The 27,378-nt window shown below is 42.3% G+C and overlaps 1 protein-coding gene across 1 annotated transcript in view; it reads left to right on the top strand.

Annotated features, from left to right (window-relative positions):
- Positions 1 to 27,378, top strand: part of si:dkey-215k6.1 (transmembrane protein 132C) — a 144,085-nt gene that overhangs the window by 27,865 nt on the left and 88,842 nt on the right. The window contains exon 4 of the mRNA XM_053421089.1: positions 13,289 to 13,429. Within this exon, the coding sequence (XP_053277064.1) occupies positions 13,289 to 13,429 (141 nt within the window). The remainder of the gene's footprint in view (positions 1 to 13,288; positions 13,430 to 27,378) is intronic.

Here is a 27,378-nt window from a genome sequence, read left to right as displayed (position 1 = left end):
GGATTTTTTTTATTTATTTTCTATTTGAAAGGGTTAGAGTATGTGAACATGGAGCTGTGAAGATTACATTACCGGTCGTCCTGCTTATGGAACGTGAACAGAAGTAGCAGTTGTTTAAAGTCCCACGTGTCACAGCGAGTGAGATGAACTGCTGCTGCACCTCCTCTTCCTCCTCTTCCTCCTCTGAGAGGAGAGAGAAACATGGAGGAAGGGTCAAGAAGGAGTTTGGTGCTTTTCTCTTTTTACAAACATCACATTGTGGGCCACTCACGAAACCTTTCAGAATGAATTACTGGACTCGCGGTGCTAATGTGTCACTGATGAAGGGTGATGACTCAGACTTTTATTAAGGCACATCAGTTATAATCACTGACGAAGTACAACTGACTTTTATTACGGAGCCATTCACAGCTTTATGTCAGTGATTTGTTGTTCCGCTCCTGCTGATTTTTTTCTATTTTCACGACAGAGCCCGGGGCCAAATTTATCTTAAAGTTAATCAGTGAGGATTGTAACTCACGCGTTGAATCTCTATTTTAGTCATTCTTTTACAACCGTTGGTATATTTAATTTTGCTTTTTAAGGACCCCTGTAATATAATTTGATCTTTTCTATCTCTTTATGGAGGTTGTCTCTGTCATTACCAGTTTGTCATAGGGGTGAAGAGCCGGATGTACAGCAGAACTACCTGTGATCCTGTTTTGTATTATAGCTTACAGTAATGGGTTCAAATAGGCACTTGACATGAAACTATTCACATGCAAGGAAAACCTGTGCAGATGCAAAGAAAATATGTTAAACTCACAGCATTTGCTTTATATCAGTGTTTTATAACATGGATGTGAATGTTTAGGTGATAAAATCTGAGGAATATAAAGTATATTGCACAAAACACTTTTATATTGAATCCCTTCTTGTGACGGGCAGTCAAAGGTAGCTGTGAGATCCTTAAAATGTATGTAGTTGTTTCACTGTCTAGTCAAATACTCACTTTACATCGTCAACCTTCAACCTGACTGGCCTGACTCAGTGTGTACCACCTGATTAAATAGTCCCCATAAAGGAGGATCTTTCTTGGTTGTCTGGAGTTGGTCCATTTGAACTCTGGCTGCTGCCTCCTCTGCAGAACTTCATCCTCTTATTAGTCAAGACCTTGAACATAATTGTCCTGGACCGTGCAGCTCACGTGTTGCGTACAGAATGATTCTATTCTCAAGGTGCAGGTTTGCTCAACTCCTTTGGAATTAAGAAACAAACAATCTGTTTGAGGATCATGCAGCTCACACCCATGTTGGTCCTGTTAAGAGCACGTTTGTTGCTCTGCAGGACAGATGTAGGTTGGATGCATGAGCAGCAGCTTCTATCCCGGCTCCTGCTGCAGGGCTGGTGGAGCCGAGGCCTGTTTGGAGCAGCGGTGTAAAACAGAGGCCAGGTCGGGGGCAGAAGGCAAATGATGGCGTTTTTCCTCACTCATGCATAACTAACAGAGCAGAGGCCAACATATGTGCACATTGGAGCGTTTAGTGTCAAGGCATTTGGATATTTACGTCACAGACTGTACGCTGAGTCAAGCACACACACAGAAACACACAAACAAACACACACAAACACACACAAACCCACCCCTGATCTCGAGCAGCTTTCATCATTATTACACAGTAGATATTTTGCAGTTATGTAACTTGTATAACTGGTGAGCCAGCTGCTCAGAGAGCGAGGGATAGTGTCTGTGGCAAAGAGATTATTGTGTATGTGTCTGGTTATGTATGTAAATTAATACTGGGCACTTCCCCAGTATTGTATTATTTTAATTATTTGGTATTGTCAGCCATGTTCATGAAGATAGGAGCAACAACACCGTGATACTGAGTTTGTTGCTTCATCGCTTGTCAATTGTTAAGATTTTATCAAAATGAAAAGACAGATTTTCGATGAATTTCCCAAAAATTGAATGAAGAAAATGTGAATTATTGCGTCCTCCGTTAAAAATACTAAAAACCTGACTATTGACCTCATCATTCTCGAATACTTTGCATTATTAAGGGGCCAAAGTTTATTTAGTGTTTGGGTATTTGTTTTTTCTTTTGGTCAAAAGGAAAATTGAGTTGACAGATGATATGACTCAAATGCTGTGTTGAGTCATCCATGCTCGGGTCAGGGTTAAAGTTGGCTGCTGGATGATCACGCCATAAAAAAACATGAGCAGGTTGGTTGTTGTGTGTTTCAACACACGACAAAATGTCTTGACAAAGGTCAAATAACCCCAAAAAGTTATTTCCCTGCAATTCATCACTAAAGCTTAGTGTTGCTTCGACTGACAGACGCTGCTCTGGGGAGATTTTTCTTTTTTTTGTGCTCTATAATGTTTGAGCTACAGGAGGAAATGGAGTGACAGGGAATAATGTAAAAGAAGAAAGAAAGATGAGAGGGAAAGACAGCTTTAAATCAGCCAGACATAAAAAAAGGTAATGTAAGAGTGGGCAGAGGGACAACAAAAAAAAGAAAGGCGGGATGAAAGAACAACAAAGTGAAAGCGACCAGAGGAAAAGAACAAGTGAAGGCCTTCAAAAGAAAAGAGAGAGAACGGCAGAGGGATTCAAAGCCGACGTAGAGAAACAGATTCGGGCCGCACGGTGAAACAGATGTTCCACCAGAGAGACAGGTTTGACCCGTGACCAACGTAACTCAGCTCTTTTACATCCGTGTTTCAAATGTTTAACAACAGTTTATTTTAAACTTCCAAACTTACAGCTCCCCATCTGTCTCAGCCCGGCTTAAAAAACACACACACACAATCCCTCCTGTTCATTGTGAACATTCAAATCTCTTGTCGCGCTGCAGTCTGTCCCTCACTCCAACTGCAGAGGGGGAAAAAGATGAAACTCGAAACTCTGACTCTGACAAGAGATGATAAAGAAATAAAGAACAATCAGCAATTTGACCAGAAAAAATGTATCATCATAAAAGTATTTAAATATATTAAGTCTCAATACAACTGCATAGAGTGCACATTCTGAATGTCACCCGTCATCAAAGAGTTTCCTCTGACTGTGATCTAACGAGCCAATCACGGCTGAGCGACTTCCTCCTGTGGCTCCAACTTAACAGCTTGTTAAGACCTTTTTCGACTACTTCCAAAAAAGAATCACTCTCTCAGCTCTTGGCTTGTTAAAAAGTATCCCTGCATCTTTTCTTCTGAACGTTCTAATCACAGCGGATCATTTCACGTCTCCTCTCTGGAGAAGCGAAGGGAGCAGAGAACCTGATCACGGGAGCCTCTTCAGATTGGGTTGCAGGTGAAGCAGGTGATGTGGTGAACTGTTTCTGGAACATCTGTCGGAGCCTCTGAAGCTTTGCAGTCGTTTGACTTCCTGTTACAAGCTGGTGCTGTTTGTTAATGTCACGAGTTCTGAGTGAGGGTTTTGCAACGTTGGCAATTTTTTTTTTTTTGTATATATTGGTACAATCATAATTTTTCAACTTTATATTGCTTCCTCTTTGCTGAGTTTTACAAATACAGATTTCGAATACACATCCAGATAGGAATTTCCTTTTCCTTGCCTCCATGATTTTTTTAATCAAACATGGTGGGAATATTTCTTGCTTGGGTGATCCTTCTGTTTGGGTGTGGGTGGGAATGTGTATCTTAAGATATAAACACATTTATGGATTCTGAACATTTTATAAGGGAGAGGTGGATTTAATTTCAAGAATTGTAATACAATTTAAACACATCAGAGTTGATTTTGGTGATGCAGCTGCTACCAATGTTACAAAATACCTTTCCTGATGTGGTTGGTGTCTTTGTCTGTTACAAGTTGACATGTTCTCTCTGTGTCTTTGTGGATTTCCTTTGACCCTCATGCAGATCGTAGTTCGGTTAATTGAACACTCTAAATTGTCCGTGAGTGGGAATGTGAATGTGAATGATCCCACGATCCTGAAAGGATGAGCAGTAAAGATAATGGATGGATTGAATATTTTATAATTAATTGTTATCTATCCCCTAAAAGTTTTTGTGAAACCAAAGCCCAAATAGTCTTGCCCCTAAATAGAAGTGTGCTATCAGAAAAACATCTTTAGCTTCCACAGCAGTATTCATGTATAAAGTTTAAATACTTATATGCATCGAGAGACAACACATTTTTACTAAATCTTCCATCTTGTCAGAATCTGGGTCGTACTCTGTTTTATTTACCTGAAGGAAGTGATGGATGGATTCAGTTTGGATCCAGGATGCACACATCTGGATTTCTACCGGGCCGTTTTACCGCATCTTTCCAAAGTGTCTCCTCTCCAAACATCTGCTCCAACGACAACTTCAGACAAACAATATGTCTTCTTTCACTTTTTCCTTGTCTCTCAGTCACATCTGCTGCTGAGCACGCAGCAGCGGCTGCTGACGCGCAGCATATGGCTCCGGGTCTGCTCCATTGTTCTGGGAAGAATAGCTTTTGGCTCTACATTCACATTTCAGGCATTTAGCTGATGCTTTCATTCAGAGTTCAGTCAGAGCTAAAATATCTTTAACATTAGAGTGAAGGGCTCACTGTACAACCTGCAATAATGGATGTCATCCACCGAAACCTTACCTAATGGATGTGAGCTTGAAGAACCAATGATGCCGACACATAGGGAACTTTTTTGCCATTTCATCACCTCTGAGTGTTTTAAGAAAGTCTTTGTAAATGTTGCTTCAGAAAGACCGGGAATATAGATGACTAGCTCTGATGTATTGCATTTTGATATAATAACCACACTTAAAGATTAGAATTCACCATCATTTCCTGTAGGGACTCAGTAACTCATCTCACAGTGTGACGGCAGAATGTGGTCTTACCTTTGGGCTGGAGTTCTCCCAATGAGGTTGATGTGTTACGTGATGAATAAGTTGCATGAACCCAGTAAACAAGTTCCTTGTTTTGTTTCAGAGTTTCAAACTAAAAGTGTGAGTAAGGTAAAGGGGTTAATAAAATATTAACACCCACGTTTCTTCTTCCACCTGGAGTTCCTCCTTTGTAGAACTGCATCAGCAGCCATCGTGGATTAGAGCGAACTGCTTGTGAAGTCATCTCCTGCAAATTGGGAATCAACTTGAAAGCTTTTCTGTGGATCTTTACTTTCTTGCCGTTTCACCAGAAACTTTGAAAAAAAAACAAAAATGTTGTCTAATCAGCTTCAGAATAAGTCGTAAAAAACTAAGTGGGAAAAAGGTGGGAAGAAAATAAAGAATAATGTTAGCAAGAAGAGCACAAGGACCCTGAAGGCTTAATATCCTCATTTTTTCCATTCTAAACCATTGTTTACCAACTTGAAGCTTGTTGGAGCAACACATCCAAATCACTTTTAAGCCTTGGTAGACACTCTAAGCGCTGTGGGTAGAGTTCCTGACTTACTGAAGAGATCTGTCAGTTTTTAGCCTTTTAAGCCCCACAGGCTCTAAACACACGCTTTTGAAGGAATAGGAGTTTATGCTATGATGAGCGGCTCCCCGGAGTCTGTGAATTTACCACACATCAGGCATTCGCAGAGGTTACCTTGGTGTAGACACAAAGACTTTCAAAGAATAAAGTATTTAATGAGGCCACGAGAACCTGAGTAGAGGCCACAGTGGGCACTTATAACGTGCTTTTATCATTCACCCCCCCCTTCAGCGGATTTCCACTCATTCCTTGTCATTGCTCACTGTAGTCAATTAGCACACAGCAACCAAGTTATTGTAAAATTTTCCAACAATGTGAACTGTATTCGTGGTGATGAATCAAGGTCCCAGCTTTGCTCATAGCTCTAAGGTTACATTCAATTTATGTTTTCTTAAAAGATCAGCTGGTCCGGAAGACTTTGATATTCCTGACAAAGGTCGAACTAGATGTGGGTGTAACAGTTGGACTTTCAACCCTTTAACCATTCCTTAACCCCTTAATGGCCCATGTAACTTCTTCTTTGTTGGGCATCATGATTAGTTATGTGTATGTGTGGGTCATAGTGTTGCTGGGGCCTCAATTGTCTGTGCTAACCCTTCTTAGCCTGAGTTAAAACTAACTGAGCTTGACCTGATTCGGACATTCTGCTTTCTGAGTCAGAACCCGAGCCTGATGTTTTCCCGGATTACAGGCATGTGTAGCATAAACAAATCAAAGTATCCAACATGTAACGCAACAGGAATTCAGTTTATTGTGTTCAAACCCGATTCAAGCCGGATGTTTTAGGCAAGTGTTGTGTATAAGAATCAGGCAGATAGCCCAACGTGACTGAAACTTACCCGTACCTGAAAACCCGGCTCGGGTTAGGTATCCACACTCATCCATTTAGGTATCCATTTTCCATTTTCCATTGTTGAACAATCACCTAGATTCATTTGTTGAAGTGTTTTACTTTTCTCCCCTGAGGGTTTCAAACCAGGCGAGGAAGTGGGAAGAGTATTTACAGGACGGTGTTCGGTGCGGAGGGAATTAACTGGACTTAAGTGATTGTTCTTTTTAGAAGAACAACCTGTTTCCTTTCCTCCTCTTTACATATTGCTTACTTTCCTGGGTCAGTGGTCCTGGTTGGATAAGCTCAGCTATAAATATTCATGGCTTCATTCACATTCCCCTGTTTCCTTCTCTCAAGTCAACTTTTCTCTCGCTAGAAAACACAACTTAATGCTTTGGTGTTACTTGTTAGAGGGTAAGTGGAAAACGGGGGTTATAATCAACAAAAAGAAAGTTGGAATGATTATTGATATCTGCTCATGCTTCCTCAAACCTGATCCCAGGAGACCTATTACACAAACTGGCCTTTTTGGCATAATTATCCATTGTTCTTACCGTAATCTGCAAGCAGCAAAAAAATGGAGCAAAACTATTTTACATCTCTTTGAGGAAGAGCCAAATTGCAGCAGAACTACAAACTGCAAAGGGCGAGGTAAGGAGACGCTCTGGGGCTGATAAACACGAGTCCCAGAAAGAAAACGAGACCTCATCGTGTTGACAGAAACACACAATGCATTTTGAACGCACAACTGTGATTTAAAAGAGGAAAGGGGAAACTTAATTCAAAGTGTGGCTCGTTGGAATAATGCCCAATTACTTTTCTCCCCACACTTACTCTTTATTTATTTTTTTCTCGCTTGGAAAACTGGTGCTGAGGTGCCTATAAACAAGGCACCGCTCCAGGAACAGAGAAAAAGGAAATCGATTGTAACGCTCGGGGAGGTTCACAATGGAGCAGACTGTGAACGTGTGTAATGTACGACCGTCACCCCGGGAGCAGGCAAAGGGAAAGGTGCTCAGTTCATATTTTTCTGGTGTAAATAAAAGTTTAAATATATTGCAAAAACACTTTTGTGCTCGTTTTGACAGAATCAGCTCAAATTATCGTGAAGATGAAGCAGTTTTATAGTTTCAGAGGAAAACGAGAAGCACATACACCTGGGGTTCCATATTCATTTAGACACAGTTAAAAGATGATCTTAGATCTTAGATATAGTATTGATCATCTCCATATTTTCTCTGCTACACCTTATTAGTTTAGATACAGGTGTGTTGCCCTTTTTGTTACCATGCAGCGGCCACACACACACACACACACACACACAAATATGCCCTGTTTCACAATGCGGAAAAAGAATCCTGGATCTTCCCCTTTGCTCAGATTGATGGAATGTAATTGGTTCTTTCTCGGCCGTTTCTTCAGGTTTAGTGGAAACCTGTTGTGTAGTTTTTGCGTCAACCTGACAGAAATCTGACAAACAGACACAAAACAGGACTTTTCCTCGCTGCAGGTGATTAGACAGCGAAGGCAGCAATTGATTTCACTAAATACAGTTTAGATGTTGAGGAGTGTCAGACAGGGTGTGTGACAGATCAGCATCCCAGCCGAGCAGTAACAACAAGGGTCGGTAGATACAGAGGGATTTGAAAGAATACAGAGAGAAGTTGTACTTGTCTTTCTGCATTACCCTTAAAAAACAGACGGACAGACAAAGAGCGACACACAGACACTTGTCAGGCTCTTTTGCTGTGTACAGATCTGACAGAAGCAGCTCAGGGATGCAGCTTTGTCCATCAACCTGCTTGTTGACAGACACACACACACACACACACACACACATCAAAGTCCTGACAGATGCACCTTGGGACAGTTGTGTTTCTGTGCTGGTGACATACTGACTGTGAGTGTTTTTGTGTCTTCATCCGTCCCAGTCCAGACAGGCAGACTCTACTTGTTCCCACACACATCATGTCTGACTTTAACGGATAAACTGACAACCCCTCACAAACAGGGGTGGAACCTCCAGCCTCTGGGCCGTCTACACACAAACACACAAACACACACACACACAAATTCTCATGACAGCATTTTGTATGCCTTTGAGTCTGTTATAAAAGAAAACTACATAAATAGGAGATTAACGTGTCCGTCATGGTGGTCCCTCCTGGCTGAACGTCTGTCAGGTCAGGATCAGGGTGAAGGAGACACTCACACACCGTCTCGTCTACGCTCACAAGCGTCTTGGAGAATGTCAAGAAAAGAAGTGCAGATGTGGAACGTTGAACTTTCTCAGAGAAGCGGATAAAAGACTAGTTTATTTTGTGGTGTAGTGGGTACCAGGGTATGTATGCACCCCGGTCTGAACCTAACTTGCTGGAGAGATCCAGTATGGGTCGATGAAGAAGTCATTAAATGTTGGTGCTGATCCGCATCAGGGGGCAGATCCAGGAACTGTTTTATCACTAACACATTAACATTTTCACTGATTTCCCAGGGAGTAATTCTCGGATCTTGATGAAAATAATCAGACATATTAAGGTGAATGGTATTCATGAGTTTGTGCAATTTGGTGACAGTTTGATTGAATTTGAAAGGGACTGTTGGGTCTTAGAGGAAGTTTGTGCTCTACTGAGTTCTAGTTACAGCTGTAAATGCAGCAATGAGTTTTGAGGACAAGCTAACTTGGACACACTGAACGCTCCACGTGGAGTTTGTCACTCCCCATGAGCTACTCTCACTAAACCTCGTTCTGATAGAGACGGTGTTATCCACACAAGTTGTCAGAAGGACAGTTTGTGCAGCAGTGACGTTTTGCCGCAGTGGAGCTGCTGGAACCGGACAAAGCTAAATTGTGCATCGTTTGCAAACACTGTATAATACAAGATTAAAAGCCTATGAGATAAAAACATACAAGAGAGTTTGCTAAACTCCTTCAGGCAGTCGGTGAGAGGTTTCCAGTCATGAAAAATAAATATAAGGACATATTTGTTGAGTGGTTTAATGTGGAACCAGTGGGTTTGCCTGACAATACAACACAAACTCATTGAGCTGAAAAGCGACGACAAGCTCAGAGCAACATAGGAAAACCTCCTTCTGCTCTGCATGTACTTCCTGAGGATTCCCTCGAGCTGAGGAGACAACACTGAGACCTGTTCTCCTCCAAAGTCGCTCTCGCAAAGACTGACTGACCCAAACCTGGAACATCATCACTACCATCAGACACCATGCCAAAGAGAAGCTGTTCACACCGTCACCATTAGAGACATCAGTGTGATAAATGTGCTCAGTAATTTAGTGTGGCACCCGAAGGATGTTAGAAAAACTGAAATAGTCCTTGATAGGAAAATACTTCCCCAACCCATGACTTAAAGCAACATGCTGTCTTTTGATAGAAAGCCCCATTATGTTTTGAATTCATGTTTTTTTGTTTCTCCTTTTGACTGAATCAGTGTTACTCTGGTATTTGACTGGAGGGTTCTGGACCCTTGGTGGTACATTGTGATTAATTGTTTTTATAGAATGCCAAAATGTCCTTGACATCTTAGAAGTATACATACAAAATATTTGACCTGCCACAAGTCCTTTATATCAATGAATATATTATTAACCATTATTTATGCCTCTGCATCAGTGATACCCATTGGACTGAAGCTTGTGGCCACAATATCTCAGGGAATTTTTGTTTCAAATTTGGTACAAATATTTACTCCCCGATGAACTTACTAGAATTTGTTGGTCAGATGTCAATGGTCAAGGTCACGAGCCTCTGGAACATGATGGCTCTCGTCTGCCTTTAGGGAATCGGACATCGGCCTAATACCTTGTGGACGAATGTCGCGAATTCGCCTCAAACCCCATTCCGGTCTTAATGCCGCCGAGGTGACGATTGTGCCTGATGGTGCAAATACTACACATACCAAGGAAGGTATTGGAAGCACTCTGCCGCCATCTACTGGTTGGAGTGGAAAATATATACAAGCCCCTTGGGACTGTGCAGCAACGTTATTTTGAGGAATTAAGCTGTATTTGAAATACTGTGATGATGGAACAGCAATGATTGTACAGAAACACATGTTGTTATTCAATTTCAAGCAAAAGCAGCATCAATCTACATACCAGAGACTGGAAAATGTGTTAAATTAAGGTTATGCCCCATTATGCCTAATGTCGCTAATTTGCCTCATACCTTAATTTCATATCTATTGTGTATGATATATTGATCTTAACAATCTCCAATTAATTAAGCATCTGTATGACACAAAAACACAAATAATATTTCTTTTATATAATTGGAAATTAATTCAGGCATTAAGGGGTTAAAGATGTACTGATCAGATTGCTTTGGTCAAATGTCATGCAAATGGTCACTCATCAACAAAATGTAGCTGATGTGTGTGATGAGTGAAAGTGTGTCTGGTGACAGGCCTCGACTTTCTGTAGAAGTGGTATCGTGCAGTTTTACACCTGTCACATATTTGATCCTTTGGCTGTGCTGTTGGGATGCAGCTCAGGAAAGTGCAGTGTTTGACACCACATTAACAAGAAGGAGGTTTGTGTTCTCACATGCTGAGGTAGTTGTATTGATTCTTTGCTTTTTCCAATATGTGTTATATATGATTTTACTTTGCAACAACCCTGTTATCTAAGAATCTGTGGAATGAGTTTTCTCAGACACACTTTTCTGTTGCCTTTCACACTGATCCTCTCAGTCCGCCATCTCCTGTTTTTACTGTTTGTTTTTTTCCAAACTCATTGCTCTCCTTTGCATACTTGTGTTGCCACAGCCTGGTTGCAGTATATTTCCTGTGGATTATCTTAAAGTCTGGGTTATTTTGGGATGACTGAATAGGAGGGAGAGAGAGAGAGAGGGAGAGGGAGAGGGAGAGGGAGAGAGAGAGGAGGGTTGAGGTTGGGACCTGGTGGAGACAGGGACTCCGTACACATCTGGTTATAACACGTGGATTTTCTGATCCGATCACAAGTGGGTGATTTAATCAATCTAAGGGAAGTATTTATCGTTGTGAGGTGATCAGTGTTGATTGTCACAAACACCTGTAATTTGAGCTCAGATCATAAAACCCTCCATGTGAATACCAGGTGTGTACGGGGCCAGAAGGACAGAGGGATGGAGAGAGAGGAGCAGAGGAAGCAGGACAATGATGATTTGATTAGAATTGCTCCAGTAGATCGACAGGGGCTACAATGTAATATTAAGGGGCAACTGCAATTGTGCTCGAAATGTTCAAGGAAAGTGGGTTATTGTCTCCAATAACAGGTTCAAATTGTTATTATTATTGTTCACACGTCTACCTCGAGGAGAAGTCTTACTTGGGTGTCTGCAGGAAGCAGAGGTGGAAATGAGAGCGAGAGTCAGAGGGGAAACGTTTGGATGTCTCGTCGAGCATTTCATGAAACGTCATAGTTTCTTCATAAGATTACATAACTTTGACTTGGCTGTAATCTACTGGATTTCATTTTATAAGTACCCGTCATTGATGCACCCACTTTTACAAACATCAGGCCGAGGTCTGGAATAATCTTAACGATAAAAATTGTCCATCTTTGTTTTCATCCAATGCAAAATCAATGGATTCCTTCTTAGCTCATGTTCCATCCTTCCAACGGGTTTTGTGAAAATCTTTGTTTAGTAGTTTTTTGCGTAATCATACTGACAAACAAACAAACAAACAAAAAACATGTGAAAACGTATCTTCTTTAGTTTGGGGGTAACAATATGTAAACTCAAACTTTCTTAGTCAAACAATACAAAAAAAAAGTGGGTTTTCACTCGAGGGTAGTTTCCCTCTGCCAGGAAGCCTCTTAATTAGAATACACAGGTGGAACACACTAACGTCAGGGGACAGATATGACACATTTGTTGGCAGTTTTGGCAAAACATGAAAGAAACATGAGAAAGTAATAATGAGAGGGAAGTCAAAGAGGATGGCTGTTGTTTTTTTTCCTTCTCTTTAGAGGAAATGTTGGAGAACATGTCCGTGTTGTTATGTGTTGTTTGCCAGAGATTGTTGTCTGAGCGCTGAAGAGAAAAGCAGTAAACAAGCTGGTGTGCATGCATGCCTGTAAAGTGTGTTAATAAACTGAGGGAGGGTCTCGACTCGGTGATAAATAGAACAAAACACACTGGGATGGATTAGCGTGAGAGAGGGGGGAGGGGGGGGGGGGGGCAAATAAAGAGATTAACTGTAGGTTGTCTTGAGATTGAAGGATGGAGGAGGGACAGAGGAAGGTGAATGAAGGGAGGGTCACTGAGGGATGGATAAAAGGCAGAGGCAGGGCTTAGGAAGGAGGTGAGGAAGAGGGGGATGAGAGATGAAAGAGGAGACGATGAGTAGAAACAAGGAGGGGAGAGACTTAAGCAAATATTGAAGTCAGGAGAGTTGAAGCCGAGAGAGATGGGGGAGGAAATGAAGAGAAGGATGAGGAAGAGAGGGGGGAAACAAGAAAGACAATACTGAGAGAGGGAGTGATAAAGTGGGAATAAGGAAGTTGAGTGGAGCGGAAAACTGGCAGGTATCCATTATGTATACGTGATATAATATACATTTGTGCAAAGTAGTGATGAAATGGTGAAAATAAATATTTGATGAGAAAAAGGGCAGAACAAGGGGCCGATAAAACAACACAAAAACTGACAAATGTAAAATCTGTAATTTGTTGAACTTAAATTGTTCACCTCATTTTGACTATTTCTCATAAGTTAAATCTCACTTTTTCATATAATCTTTCACATAACTTTCATAAGAGCTTCTCCCGTACCGTGGGAGTTGGCCTCATGCTGCATGAATCGATTTTAAATGACAATTTAGACAAAGACACTATGGTGCGTATCAGGGATTAAAGAAAATCAGCCCGTAAATCCAGGCGAGGGAAATTCCAAGCAAAGCAAATTCAATTCTAAGCAAATTCCCTTCTAACTCTCACTCTTTCCCCTTTTGTCTGTGATGTGATGTTTGTTCTTTTCCAGCTTAACCTGACACTTCTCTCACATCTTCCCTCATCCCTCTCTCTGCAGGGTGTGGTTCCAGTCAGGCATCAACTTCCTGGCTGTGAAACCCAGCAACCTTGTCGCGTGGGAGATCAAACAGGAAATGGCGCCGGGAAGCAGTTCGTTGGCGGTGATGTGTCAGAGGAAGGCCTCTTCCACAGCAGAGAGGTAGGACTGAAGCTCACATATCTACTTTCTACCTTCTTTCTTTTTTATTCTGCGCTCCTTCATCTTTCTTACAGCAGCTAGTTATCCGTTTCCTGTTGTACTGAGTATTTGTGGGCGCAGCATAAATGTCTGAAAAGGTCTTTGATTATTCGACTTCAAGAGCGTAAAACTGCTAAAGCCCCCCCCGTGCTCGGTAATAAGTGATCCTGGCCGACCGGTTCCAAGATGTAAAAAAATGTCATTTCGTTGAAAAATGGCTAATTATGCGATGAGATAACTGCAGCGTGACAGAATATTTAATATCTATAATCTGAATATCATCCATAGTGGATTTGTAAAGATCCCTATGAGTCATTGGTCATCCAGATTCAGAAACTATTGAACACTGGGGAGAGAATGGAACTGACACTGGGATGAAGAAAAGCTGGTTTTCTGGTGATTAGCTGAGAGTCTAACCTTTGAACTCAAGCCTTCATCGAAGACCCTAGAGGTGTGTGTGTGGATGCAGATTGATAGACTCAGAATGACATTGAGTTACGAGTGGTTCTTTAATCCTCTGCACACACATGTTTGTGGTTCACAAACGCTGCTCTATCAGCTCAGGGGGAGAGAAAAGTCACAGGGTGGGGGTGGGGGGGGGGGGGGGGGGTGAAACCTGTTAACCTGCAGTAATGGTCTTTTTGTCAAGCTCAGAATTGAAAGGCTCATTCCGACAATCAATAAAACTTACTGTGCATTTGATTTAACCAGGCACGTGTCACTGAGTGCTGCTCTTTTTCCATGAGGCCGGCTTCGTGCATTCACACCTGGAAGATGTTCAGTACAACCAGTCTGATCTGAATACACACATCCAAAGACAGTGCTGGGTGGGAAATAACAGGATTCAAGATTGAGCATGTCGAACTCGATGTAGCCAAATATAAAATACTGTATATACTGCGTGTACTATATATATACTGTATGTGTTAGTGTGAGTGTGGTGTGTTCGTGAATGAATGGAGAGTGATTTGTTTGGAGGATGTATATTGTCTCCTTTTCTTTCTTCTTCTCTTTCCCTCTCCATTCGTTCCACTTGTTTTCACTGCCAGTCTCTCCTCTCCTTCTCCTCTCCTTCTGCTCCTCTTCTCTCCCTTTCTCCTCTCCCCTGTTTCCTGTCTTTCTCCTCCGTCCTGATGAATGACCTCCCATCGCACGGAACTATTATTGCTGGGCCCCGGCTCAATTAGCACCACTTAGCTCGCCGTTAGCCACGTCCAGCCTTGACTGATGGACAGCGGCGGCGCCATTGAAGAATCCCAATGTGCCATGGGAGGAAATAAAAGTGATGACACAACAGCTTTGAACTTTCAAATTAGGAGCAATGGACGATTAAAAGTTTTCATGGGATGCTTTTAAAAACTTTGAACCCAGGTGTGTTCTGTAGAGGACGTGGGATCAAAAATCAAGTTAACGCTGACTACTGATGTGCTGTCTGACCTTTGAAAGGAGCATTTAATCACTAGTTACAAAAACACTAGTTTATCACTTTTCTGAGCTTGTGTTTTTTGGTTATGATAAAGCTCAAAACTCTTTAAATATCAATGGTGGCTCTTACTTCAGCCCCAAACTCGCTACTGTGGCCTGTATAGGTGGATACCTGACGGGGCTGCTGATCTGACTTATGAATCTATGACTGAACGACTGTTTGTAGGAAATGTGTCCAGATTAGAGTGATGTGGATTCCATAGACTGTGTGTCCAATCCCCTCCACTTTCCAGAAATAAAGCCAAAATATCCTCGGTACAAATACTGCCATCTTCATTCCTGATCCCTGGATGGAGCTGCGGTACATGGAGGAGGAAGGATGTACGAGATATATTTATGTATGAGATGTTTTGGCATCACTCTTTGGCAGCTGTCATGTTGTTCATCTTTATATACAGTCCATGGTGATAATAGTATCGACGCTATGCTAAGATGCTAGCGGTAAAGTTTTGAGTCCCTCGTGAATGAAGTACTCCCGGAGTCGTACTCAATTCTTGATTCTAAACAGCTGCTTCTTCTTTCTATCCTCCAAGCATTGGCATGTAACCATGTGTGGTAGAGTTTTAGTTCTCTCTCTCTCGCTCTCTCTCTCTCTCTCTCTCTCTCTCTCTCTCTCTCTCTCTCTCTCTCTCTCTCTCTCTCTCTCTCTCTCGTTCTTTTCCTGCCCTGAAGGAAGAACTCATCAAAGTGGCATCAGTGTCAACACAGAAAGTGACGCTTCAGAAACCAGATTATGATTTTGCTCACACACACTCAGACATGCACAGGGAACCACAGATTCCAGCACAAACACACACTTACTCACATCCACTTACGCACATCACTCTCTTGCCATCTTCAAAGTGATACTGTAAACAAAAGAGGTGCCTCTGAGCTCAGATTATGACGTGGCCGGCATAAAAATGTGATGCGCACACTTGCAGAAAGGCACAGGACTGGTCCAGCATGGGCACAACACACACACACACACACAAACACACACACGCCGGAAATGGGGCCTTTTCATACAGTAGTGCTGTTACTTCCTTAAAGGGAAAGTTCACCCAAACATGAAAATCCACTCAATATCTCCTAACCACTGTGCCGATGGAGGGTTGGGTGAGTCCAAAAAACACTTTTGGAGTTTCAGGGGTAAACTACGACTCAAAGCAGCATCAGTCACACCATGAACACGGCTCCAGAGGAGGATGACCGAGGACATTTAAAGACTCTTGGATGACACCACAGGAGCAGCATGGTGGAATTGTATGTTTCTTTTTAAGTTTAAAGAAGTGGTCACCAGTTACTTTGATTGTATTGGATTTAGCTGCAACGCTGTTTCCCCCTGAAACTCCCAAACTGTTTCGTGGACTCAAACACTTCACCCTCCACCTCCATCGGCACAGTGGTGAGCAGATAATGAGTGAATCTTTATTTTGGGGTGAACTTTCCCTTTTAATAATGCCGAGCTGATACTTTCTACTACACTAACGCTGACACGCGTTCAGTTTGCACAGCGCACAACGAGCGGCATCGCAGGCTTTCATCAGCGGGTGTGTGGGCGGAGTGGCTAATTAAAAGAGCTGATCTGCATTAATCTCTAATGAGATATTAATGGTGGAGACATGACACAGTGTGCGTGCTCGCCTTTTTCATGAATGAGAGGGCGGGAATGATTACTACGTCTGACTATTAATCCCACGAACTGATTCCCGTTACCTATTGTGATTCTACAACATGATATGATCTGACATGGTTCGGTGTATAATAAGGAACGCACTGTGACTGGCTGCGGTAATTAGAACCGGAGCGTGGGCTTTATAGGTGCTTTTAGAAGTGTGGCTGTGTGTGTACTATATGCTGTTAGGTAGATGTATTCATGCTGTTTTACATATACAGGGCTTTTTCTGTGCACATGCATGTAGGTTGGCAGAAATCCGAGACCAAAAAAGAAACCAATAGTTGATCATGAGGACTGTAATTACTGCTCCACCATCACATGTCCCAGAAGAGCTCGGCTATTTCTCCTTCTATCTAAGCAGCGCTGGATTCACACAAGGGGTTTGGATCAAAGCTCTCATTCAGCTCTCGTATGTGTCTTTATTGATTTTGATTATACGCCAATTATTTATACGGGTGTATTTGATATTGTTTAGCTATAATTACAGAGCTCTGTCATCGGGTTTTATTGACACTCTACTTGGCTCTGCTTCCGGGCCCTTCAGTGCTTTTAAGCATAAAAATAGAAATGTTTGAGTTAGAAAAAAATGAAATAAACCAAGACCCATTCTATGGATTTGATTTTAAAAGCCTTCATTAGTGTGACTAATGCATGGCAGAGATAAAAAAAAAAAGCCCACTGACGTACATCAGGAGCGATCAACCAGCAGTGAAGAATAGACCAGACAAATTGGCCTGGGAATGATATGTCACTGCAGCTCATTATCATTGAGCCGGTGACTCAAATGAGTGGAAAATACCCACAATTAACACAATGAAAGATCTGCTAAAATGTGTCTGCACATGTCTGGGCATCCTCTCCTTTTGGAAAATACAGAAAATGTGCCAGTGAGACTCCCGCCTGCAAGATTTATTTCAGTTTAGTTTTTATTTCTTTAAGTTATTATTAATAATCGCCTCCCTGGTATAATCCTGCTTTGTGTGTTTTATTTTAGCAAGTCTCCTGGATTCATTCTGTCATTTCCACTAATGTTACTTATATATATATATATACGCATTGACCTTGGTGAGTTTCCAGTGTTCTTACAGATATTGTTCGTCATTTCCGCAGCCTCCCGGGAGTTTGGTCTCACTTCTAAAAATGAATTTCTCTTGTCCTCCATCTCTGTTCATGCTGCATTTTATTACTTTGCATGTTCATTAAATTAAAACCTCACAAGAAATGGAACAGGCTCAAAATGACCCAACTTCTGTCTGGTGGGTTATCTGAGGAAAATGTGCCGTGGTTTATGAGCGTGGCTGATGCAGCTCGAATGGGAGCAGTGCTCTATTTCATGATCGTGATTAGATCTATAGATTAACACTGCTAATGGGCCCCGTTCAATACCAGAACTGGGGTAATGCACTATCTACACTACATACAGTGACATGCTATTTATCTGCTTGTGTGCACGTGTGTGTGTGTGTGTGTGTATGTGTGTGCATGTGTGTCCGTGTGCGTGTGCCTGTGCGTGTGCATGTGCTCTATAGTGTTCAACTTTTTCATCATCCCGGGCCCTTTGCTTGCGGAGGAAGCCACAGGAATAATTTTTTTTCCCTATAATGTTTTTTCAGTATTTTCTGCAGCAGCCAAGAAGTCCCTGTGTATACGGTATTATACTGCATGTACCGTAAAGTGTTATTATTCAGTTCACTTCAGTAATAATGAATTATGTTGCAGATATTAGTTTTTATATTGTTCCACGCAGTTGGTTTATGAGGTCATTATGGGTAGCTTTGAAAGAAGTCCTTAAAATAGTTAGGGTTAGGGTCATATTTTTTAAATATCTAAATGTTTAAATATCAAGTGACAGTAGTTTAACACTGTAAGGTTTTTAAGTCTGGGTTGTTCCTGAGCAAACATGAGAGTTAAACTTTCACCTTCAGATTCATTATTCTACAATTTGGTGGAAATATTCCGATGGTTAATGGAAGAACTCCGTTATTCTTTGTAGGGATCCAGGATTTCTTCGACACTTTCAATCACATTGCAAGATTTTCCTTTTTTTTCTCAGAGAATAATTCATGAATCTTGTTTTTCTTTTTTTTTTATCTCTCAATTTTAGGGGACTGATATTTATGAATTTGAGCAACTTGGTGCAGGTCCAAATAAAAGTCCAGACCTCGTGAATGTAAATGTGATTCCATGAGCAGACTGCTGGGTGACGCTGTGCACTTCACTGAGCGCTACTCACATGCAAAATATAAAGTAACCATGTATGCAAACTCCCAGATTGTCCAAGCCAGTGCTTGTTTATGATAAATAGTGTTGACAGGCATGTAGTAGAGTGCGAAACCCCAACAAGCTCCGATCATGCACACACACACACACACACACATATACATGCACACACGCACGCTTGCACAATATTTACATACATACAGGCTACATACACTTATGCGAAAACATACATACATACATACAACACAGAAAGCAAATAGACATTAGCATATGCATACAAGCATACCGACACACATGTTGCTGCATGCATCGTTGCATGTCTGAACACATAAGCTAATGCACAACATGAGTTATTTATACGTCTCATAAAAGTTATATAAACTTGTCATAAGTTATTCACACACAAGCAGTGGGGTGTGTGTGTGTGTGGGGGGGGGGGGATGTTGATTTTGATTGACATTAACAAATACAGACATGATTGTTCACGCAATCAAATGTTGAATGGTTTTTATTTTCAAAAATATAACTGTCCTAGCCTGTGCTCTTCTGAAGGATGCTTTTACTTCTGACACTCCTTGAAAACAGGATTACACACACACACACACACATACACACACACACACACACACACACACACACACACACACACACACACACACACACACACACACACACACACACACACACACAAGTCGCTTTTAATGTTTGAACTGGTTTGAATCCACATTAGAAGAGGGGACGATGCAGGGGGCACAGGGTTAAGTGTTGTATGGTTTTAGTCGTTTGTAAAGACATACTAACGTAACAGAGAGCTTTTGTTTGAGTGCTGGCAGTCTCCCTGGGATACACACACACAGACACACACACACTCACACATTCCCATAGAGAGCATAGACGTGAGGCCAAGATGTCTGCAGTCTCTGTTGGCACACATGGGGATTAAAAACACAGCAAGAGGGAGGAAGGATGGGAAGAGAGGGGGGGGGGGGATCTCTGCCAGTGAGCTAGAGAGGGCAGAAAGGGAGCGAGAGGAAGAGAAGGAGAGAGAGGAAGAAAGGGGGAGTGACTATGGTAGAGTTAAAGCGGTTGAGAGGGAACCGGAGAAATAAAACAGGAAAAAATGAGAAATGAAATGGCCCTGAAAGCGTGACACTACTGCTGTTAGGGTTCGTCCCTGGGGAGAGGAAAATGGAGAATTCCCTTCAGACGTTTGATTCATTGCAGTGTGTGTGTGTGTGTGTGTGTGTGTGTGTGTGTGTGTGTGCGTGTGAGTGAAAGAGAGACAGAGAAAGATCTTTATACATTGCATGTATGCACGTAGAATCAATTGGTGTGTGTGTGTCTTTGTGTGTGTTCTTGTATTCAACACTCGTCTGTGCCCAATCAGTGTAACCGCGGCCAAATACTTTATCCTACAGGAACACCCCCCCCCTGGTACTGCATAAGTAAACCACACACACACACATACACACACTGAGTACGTCTCCTCATTAATGCCTTTTACTGACTACATTATCTCCTCATCTGCTCTGGACCGTATTAAACTCTATCACTGGCATCAACCACGTGTGGAGTTTTTTTAATTTAATTCATTCAGGTTCTGAGGCGACTCCCCCTGAGCTCTCCCCGTTATTCGAATCGGGCGAAAATCGATTTTATTTACAAGCACGTATGAAGAAAGTGGATCTATGAACTCCAAACAAATAAATTCAAGGTGTCACCGAAACAGGAAGGAACATTTTAACAGTTTACCTATGGAAGTTTTTTTGGTGCAAGTAAAAAATGTAGAAATAGAAAACAAGAGAGGCTTTAAAGTTGTATCTCTACAGCTGCTCTAACCACAAGTAAATAAGACTAAAGCTTCGTCCAGCCGGACCAAACCGGAGGTGAATGAGAGAGCTCTCAATGTGGTGTGCTGACCTTTGACATGTTTCGTAAATGTAAAACAATTTCACAAACCATAAAAAGGCTGTCGTCACAACCCTAGACACACACGATTCATTTTATCAACAGCTTTGTACATTTTCACTGTGACATTCCCCCAGCTTGCTTTGTGCTTCAACTTCCTGTATGGGTTTTAGGGACTCTATTTCCACACCTCAACTTCTGAATATAGATTACTCACACAGGGATGTAATGCAAAAAGCGCACACAAACACACACACACACACAAGCACGTATGAACGCGTACACAAAGAGTGTGAGTGCGTCCTTTAACAAAGAGGTAATGACATGACCGCCCTGGTGGTAATAGTCTTTCCTGCCTTCCCTCCTCTTCTTCCCTTTTCACTTGATTGCACCGCACAAAATTGTGTTGCAAAGCATCGCTAGAGGTACACACACATACACTCAAACAATATGTGATTTCTGTTCCTACTTTCCTCACCTCCCATTATCCGTTGGTCCCCATCTCCTCCGAGATTGCTTACAGATCAACTCTTCTGTTTTCTATGGCCACGTTTTTCTATTTCACTTCCACTCGAAGATGTTTGGTTTGCAGAAGGTCAACAATGGCGTACCGTCGTTTTGTCAGTCACTGTTTCTTTTTTCAAACCCCCAAAAAAAGATTTTATCCCAAACAAACATTTTGTTTTCTCCTAGTGAGCGTTTTGTCTCCCTTGTAGCTGGAGCTGAGTCGATGGGTGAGAGCTGTGCAGATCTGCTGGTTTTAAAGCCGATAAGCATCAACAGGGCTTTGACAAGAAAGGTGAAGGAAGGAGGAACTCTGGGAGGATCATGTGGGGGGGAGCGTGGAATGAGAGAAGACAGAGAAGGACGGGGAGGGAGGAGAAAGTATGGCAGGAGGAGGAGGAGATTAGGGAGGGACGATAGAAAAGCATAGACAGACTTATAAGTTGGAGGTGGACGGCGCAAAGGGCTGGAAAGAGTTGGAAGGGTAAATCAGAGAATAAGGTTTAGTTGAGTATTTGAAAGTTGAATACACGTCAACACATGTAAGTTTTCTTTGGTTCAAACCACTGTGGGGGGAAACACAGCTTTCTGGAGCCATCGTTCACACCGACACTGCAGCTGAACCATCTACCTGCAGGTGAAGAGAGCTCGAAATAAACCTGTCATCCTGCAAGGGAAGACTTTGGGGAGCAGGGGGGGGGTCATCGCTATGAATTTTATTTAAGTCCTTGTATCTTAAGCTTGGATCCATCAGCTTGTCTCCAAGCTTTACCTCCTCTCGAGTTCCCGCCATCGTCCAATTAAGTATGTTGACCCATGTGACAGTCAGCCTGAAACAGCATTATCTGAGTCTCGGTCTAGAAAGTGCATCGTTAAACCGACACCTCTTCAAAAGGATCCTGTGATATTCCACTTCACGACACATTCTATGTATGAGGAGGAACGTATCAGCTGTCAATTACAGGGAGGGGGCCACAAAGACAGTCGGGATGAGGTGGGATTCGGAGAGAAAGAAAGGCAGCCATGTTGTTCATTACGTGTGATGGCGAGCGCTCCTGTGCTCCACCACTCTGTCATCGCCTTGAGCGATGACCCAGGCCGGCTAATTAGGCCTCGCAAATATGGATGGGGTCTGTGTGAACGGCCTCAGCTAGCATCATTCTGTCACTCACCTGAGCATATACTCAATCACCAGGCCCGACTCATAGGTATACATGTATGCAAGAGACACAAAACATGCAAACACAAAAGCAAACACACATGCTGACTTCATTGAATAAGCTTTGCAGGATCACAGGGTTCATCCTGACTGTAAAGTAAATACACATCTCATGCATCCACTCGTACCTGAACACATGCACACTCGTGCAAATACACACACTGTACTCCTCTGAATGTCTTTGTAGGCCACGCTTTAAATAACCTTCCAATCCCATTGGCTTATTCCCCTTACTCTAATACCCATTTCTTCTCCGCTCCCGCTCCCGTCCCTCACCCTCCCTTCCTCCTCCCCTGTCCTTGGTCTCCACACTCTCCATCCCCCTGTTAAACCCCCTAGGGGCCCTGCGTAGCCGGATGTGTGGCTAATTAAGGCGACCTACGTAGACCCCGTGCGTTCGAATCCCTCTCCTTGGAGATGTACAGTGTCACAGAGTGAGCGGTGGTGCCGCTGCTAACACTAACTCGCCGTCCCTGGTGTGGTTGAGTGTGTGTACGTGTTTATGTGTATTGGCGATGAGGTGTCAAACGTTGGAGATGTCCAAGTCCCTTCTCGCTCTTTTTCCCCATTCCTTCTCTCTCTGTTCGCTCCCTTATTCCCATTCCCTCCCTCCCAGTGTCCCACATGTCTGCCCTCCCTCTTTGTTCTCACCCAGCCCTCCTCTTTTTCCTCTTGTCCTTCCTGTCCCTCCGTTTTTTCAGTCAGCACCATTCTTTCATTCTGCCCTCCTGCTTTCACCTCCCTCCCCTCCCTCGATGGCGAGCACCCCAGGGTCCCATTGCTACTTTTTAATTAATTCTTTTGATCGTGTAAATCAAAAACCAAGCTTGTGTCCTTGACTTGAGCGCTCTAAAGCACACTCGAGCAAACGGACGACACAAACAAACTGAGGGGACTGGGCGCCCCTGTCTCCCAGGAGGAGACTAAAAGAATCTGCTGAAAGACACAAATGAAAGGAGAAAACTTGAAGAAAACTACTTTGTTAGACTAAGGGACAGAGGATTGTCTTTAAACGAGCAGGGAGGGGTTAGTGGAGATTGGAAAGGATGTTTGGCGAGCTGGTGAATCCTGGTGTTCTGAGAAAGAGGAGAAAGGGACTAACGGCACCGAGAGAGAAGAAATCAATATCAGTTGTCTCAGCAAATTCTAAAAAACAGTTTATAGGAAAGTGGCCAAAATTGTGGTGGCCATAAAAATGTAGTAAATTGTCTGTGATCAGCGAAGGAGTAGATATAATGACCTTGTTCCAGAGTTTGAAAGAGGATTGGAACAGTGGGATCGGGGTCACCACAAGAGGAAATGGAAGTCACTGATTGTTCCCAAACAGAACTCAATGGTTCCTTTTAAACATCATCACAATCAATTTTGTAACCTTAGCCACTAAACCTTTATCAAACCACGACTGTGTCAGATCACAACAACTTCAGGGAATTTGGCAAACTCGATTATTTTAACTCCTCCATTGAGTCCAAAGAAGGAACACATCAAATCTTGGAGCAGATCTGGACATTCATGGGGATTCAGGACATTTTTAAACATCCTTTAACATGGTGTGATTTGGACTCTGTGTGTCTTCTAGTTACATCGACAGAGAAATAAAACTGGAGATGAAACTCTCAGCGCTGGACTATTTGCTATCGCAATTACACAATATTGAAAATCCCTTTAAACTGAGGATATAGAGACGACATAAGGGAGGCAGAGAAAACGATCTTTAAAGAAGGAAGGGGGATGTTGGAAACCGAGATGTGTGCAGACAGAGCAAGGAGGGGAGGATCGGCATCTTTACTTTAACAGCCGGCTTATATAGCAGAGGAGAGGAGAGGGGAGGAGAGGGAGGAGAGGGAGGGAGAGACTGAAAGTGAAGACAGCAATTTGAACATCCTTTTTCTTCATGGGTCTGGTGAATGCTCATATTTTTAGCCATTTGGGAAGGAGGAGGGGCGACAGTGGGAGTGAGGCTGAATCCTTTGCCTGGTCATCCTTCATCAGTGCTCAGACACCGAGTTGGAGAAGGATGGTGGAGGACGGAACAGGGTTTTTCACTTTGAGGCTCCTGTTAACACATGTCCCTTTAACATCCAGCAAACAGTGGTAGAAGGACACAAAGAGAAAAGTGGACAGGACGTAGGGAATGACAAAGGTTAAGAGTCAATGTATTGTGGTTTGCTATAAGGTTGGTAGATTCCTAAAGGGACTGGGAAGGGAGAGGGACTGAGATAGGATCAGCTTCAAGGTTGTATCTTAAAATCCATTTATTTAATGCTTCCAGGGGAAGGCTTGCCAATCAAATGTCCTCACGGCATCATGTCTCCTGGGCTTTGTGTTGATAAGATTACATGATTCTCGTTTTTCATCCAAAGAGATACTGACCCACTTTTTCTTTTTATTTATTCCAAACACTTTTCTTGCTACGGCCCCAAAAAACACATCACTTACAGTTTTTTCTCCGTTGTTTTTTTGTCTTGGCAAAAAAAGTTTGCAAGAAACAATTTAGACCTTGGTTTGTGGTTTAAGGCAAATTTACACCCAGTGCACCAGCTTAAAAAACTGAGTCCAGTCTCGGCCTTGCCCACTTTAATACAATTTCAATTTGAGCAAGTACGGGTCTCATAGTCTGGTTGAATTCCATTAATATAAAAAAAGTGTGAACTCATTCCACCAAGCATTCACTGAAGTGATCGTGTGACATTCATTACAACCTCAACCGACCTTTGTGGAGTTTGCTGGTTTTTCCTGTGCAGCTCCAGTCAAAGTCCAAATGCATGCAGGTTAGGTTCAACTAAATTTGTTTTAGGTGTGGATGATTTTTTTTTTCTCGACCGCACCAGCTCTGTGGTTGGCCGACGTTCACGGCCTCTCACTGAATGTCAACTGATTGGCTCCAGCCCCCCCACCAACATCAGTGGATAAGCAGTGTAGCTGATGGAGGAAATTGAACATGTGTGGAGTTTAGAGGGAATAATCAATGTTTTTTTAGATTCTACAATAATTAGAAGATAAATGAGGAAATTGTAAACGATAACACTGAAATAAAAAAATAAAAAATATATATAAATACAATCAATACAAAAAAAATTAAGGGAAGGCAAAAAAAAAAGCTCAAACGGTATGTTCTGTAAGTCCCTCAGCTCCTGGAGCTGTTTCCTGAGGACAAGATCACAGACATGAAAGGCTTCCCTGTAATTCATTGTCTTCACCCTGGGAACAGGAGCAGGCCGGTGTCGGAGCCCCTGAGTGATCTAGAGAGGGAACACCTTAAGAGCGTTTCTGATAAGTATTCAGGTGCGAGTCCACTGTGTGATTTGAACACCAATACAAGGATCAATTCTAAAAGTGACAGGCAACCAATGAAGGGACTTTAGGACAAGAGAGATGCTCGCTCTCCTCCGGGTGCTGGCCGACACAAGCTGCTGCATTCTGAGTGATCCCGGGCTTATTTATAGCTTTCTCAGGTAGAAGAGAGGAGACAACCCGTTTGTAAAAGCAGAGAAATAGTTTGGTAAAACCCTAGATGAACATTACACAGCAGTACTAGTACTTGAGTAAATCTACTTAGTTACTTGTCCACCCTTTCCTTCATCTAGAAAGAGTACTTTCTACCGAGCACTCCCCCTTGAAATGTAGTTAAACATTGTTTTGTATATATATTTCTCCAAGATTATGTTTTTATCTCATCATGTTGAAAATAATCAGATTGTTCTTTGATTAGTAAAAAGGTCCTTACCCATCATTTACTAATTGAGTTGTGTACACACAGTCCAGGTTGCTCAGTCAACTTTATTGTCAGATCGGACATTTGTACAGAATGGGATCGAGATGCAGTTTCTCTCTAATCCCCGGTGTAAACGTTTAAGTAGACATACAGTACACGGTCAAAAGGCACAGGGTAAATGTGAGAAGTGCAAAGTACTTCATGGAAAATAATGTATATTTACGGCACGAGTAAAACAGCAGTTCTACCCTGAGGGTATGATGTACTTACTATATTCTAAACTGGTCTTCATCAAACACTTTACGTCTTTTAACACTATTCCATTATTATATGTCACTTCACTGTGTTGACCACATGGTTTCTTAACATAAAGTTTTGGGCAAACTTCCTGCCATGTCTTCTTTTTATATCCTCCATCCACCCTGGCAGGTAATCAAGGACGACTTGGTGTATTGTTGGTAAAGCTGAGATAAAACCTATTCTCCCTAAAGAAATCCATTGTTGGGATTCCGCCCCGTGCTCTCTGGGGCCTCCGCTCTCACTCACACGGGTTGGCTCCCGTCACATCCTCAGAGGGGAATATCAGGTGTTTGAAAATAAAAAAAACAACTGTGTTTTTACCATATGTTTGTTTGTGCTTTCCTGGTGTGACAGTGGAAAACTTCCTTCCCTTCAAGCTGCTGTCAGTAATTGGTTCCTCCTGCTAATAAAAAGGTTTACATGTTTTTCAAAGCACATGACAACAGCACCTGTTCTCACATCTGATGCCCCCCCCCCTCCCCATCCTTCGCTCATTCTCAAGCTTTCTCTTATTCTGAAACCTTGGTGCCAATTTTTTCCGCCCATTTTTTCTCTCGGTTTATTTGCGGCTCTTTCTACTTGTCCTGTCTCCATCTCCATTCCAGTTTCTTCACAAGCAGCTTCCTGTCTGCCACAGCTGCTGATTACCTAATTACCTTGCCTCACACACACTCACACACACATGCACACGCACACATACACACACGTGCACATGCCCACACACACAAGCATACAGATGAATACACAAACAGAGGCTAAATCTTTGTTTGCAATCAATCAATCATAAAGGCTTTTAACTGTGTGTGTGTATTATAAGACAGGATCCTGAAAGCCAGGATAAATGTATAAAGGGTAAAATTATATACAGTAAAATATATTTATACTTTTGTCAGCAATAA

The sequence above is a fragment of the Pleuronectes platessa genome, chromosome 4, assembly GCF_947347685.1.
Source record: "Pleuronectes platessa chromosome 4, fPlePla1.1, whole genome shotgun sequence".
In the NCBI taxonomy this organism is placed as follows: domain Eukaryota; kingdom Metazoa; phylum Chordata; class Actinopteri; order Pleuronectiformes; family Pleuronectidae; genus Pleuronectes; species Pleuronectes platessa.
The sequence above is the reverse complement of the archived record's forward strand: the minus strand, read 5'-3'. Positions and strand labels throughout refer to the sequence as shown.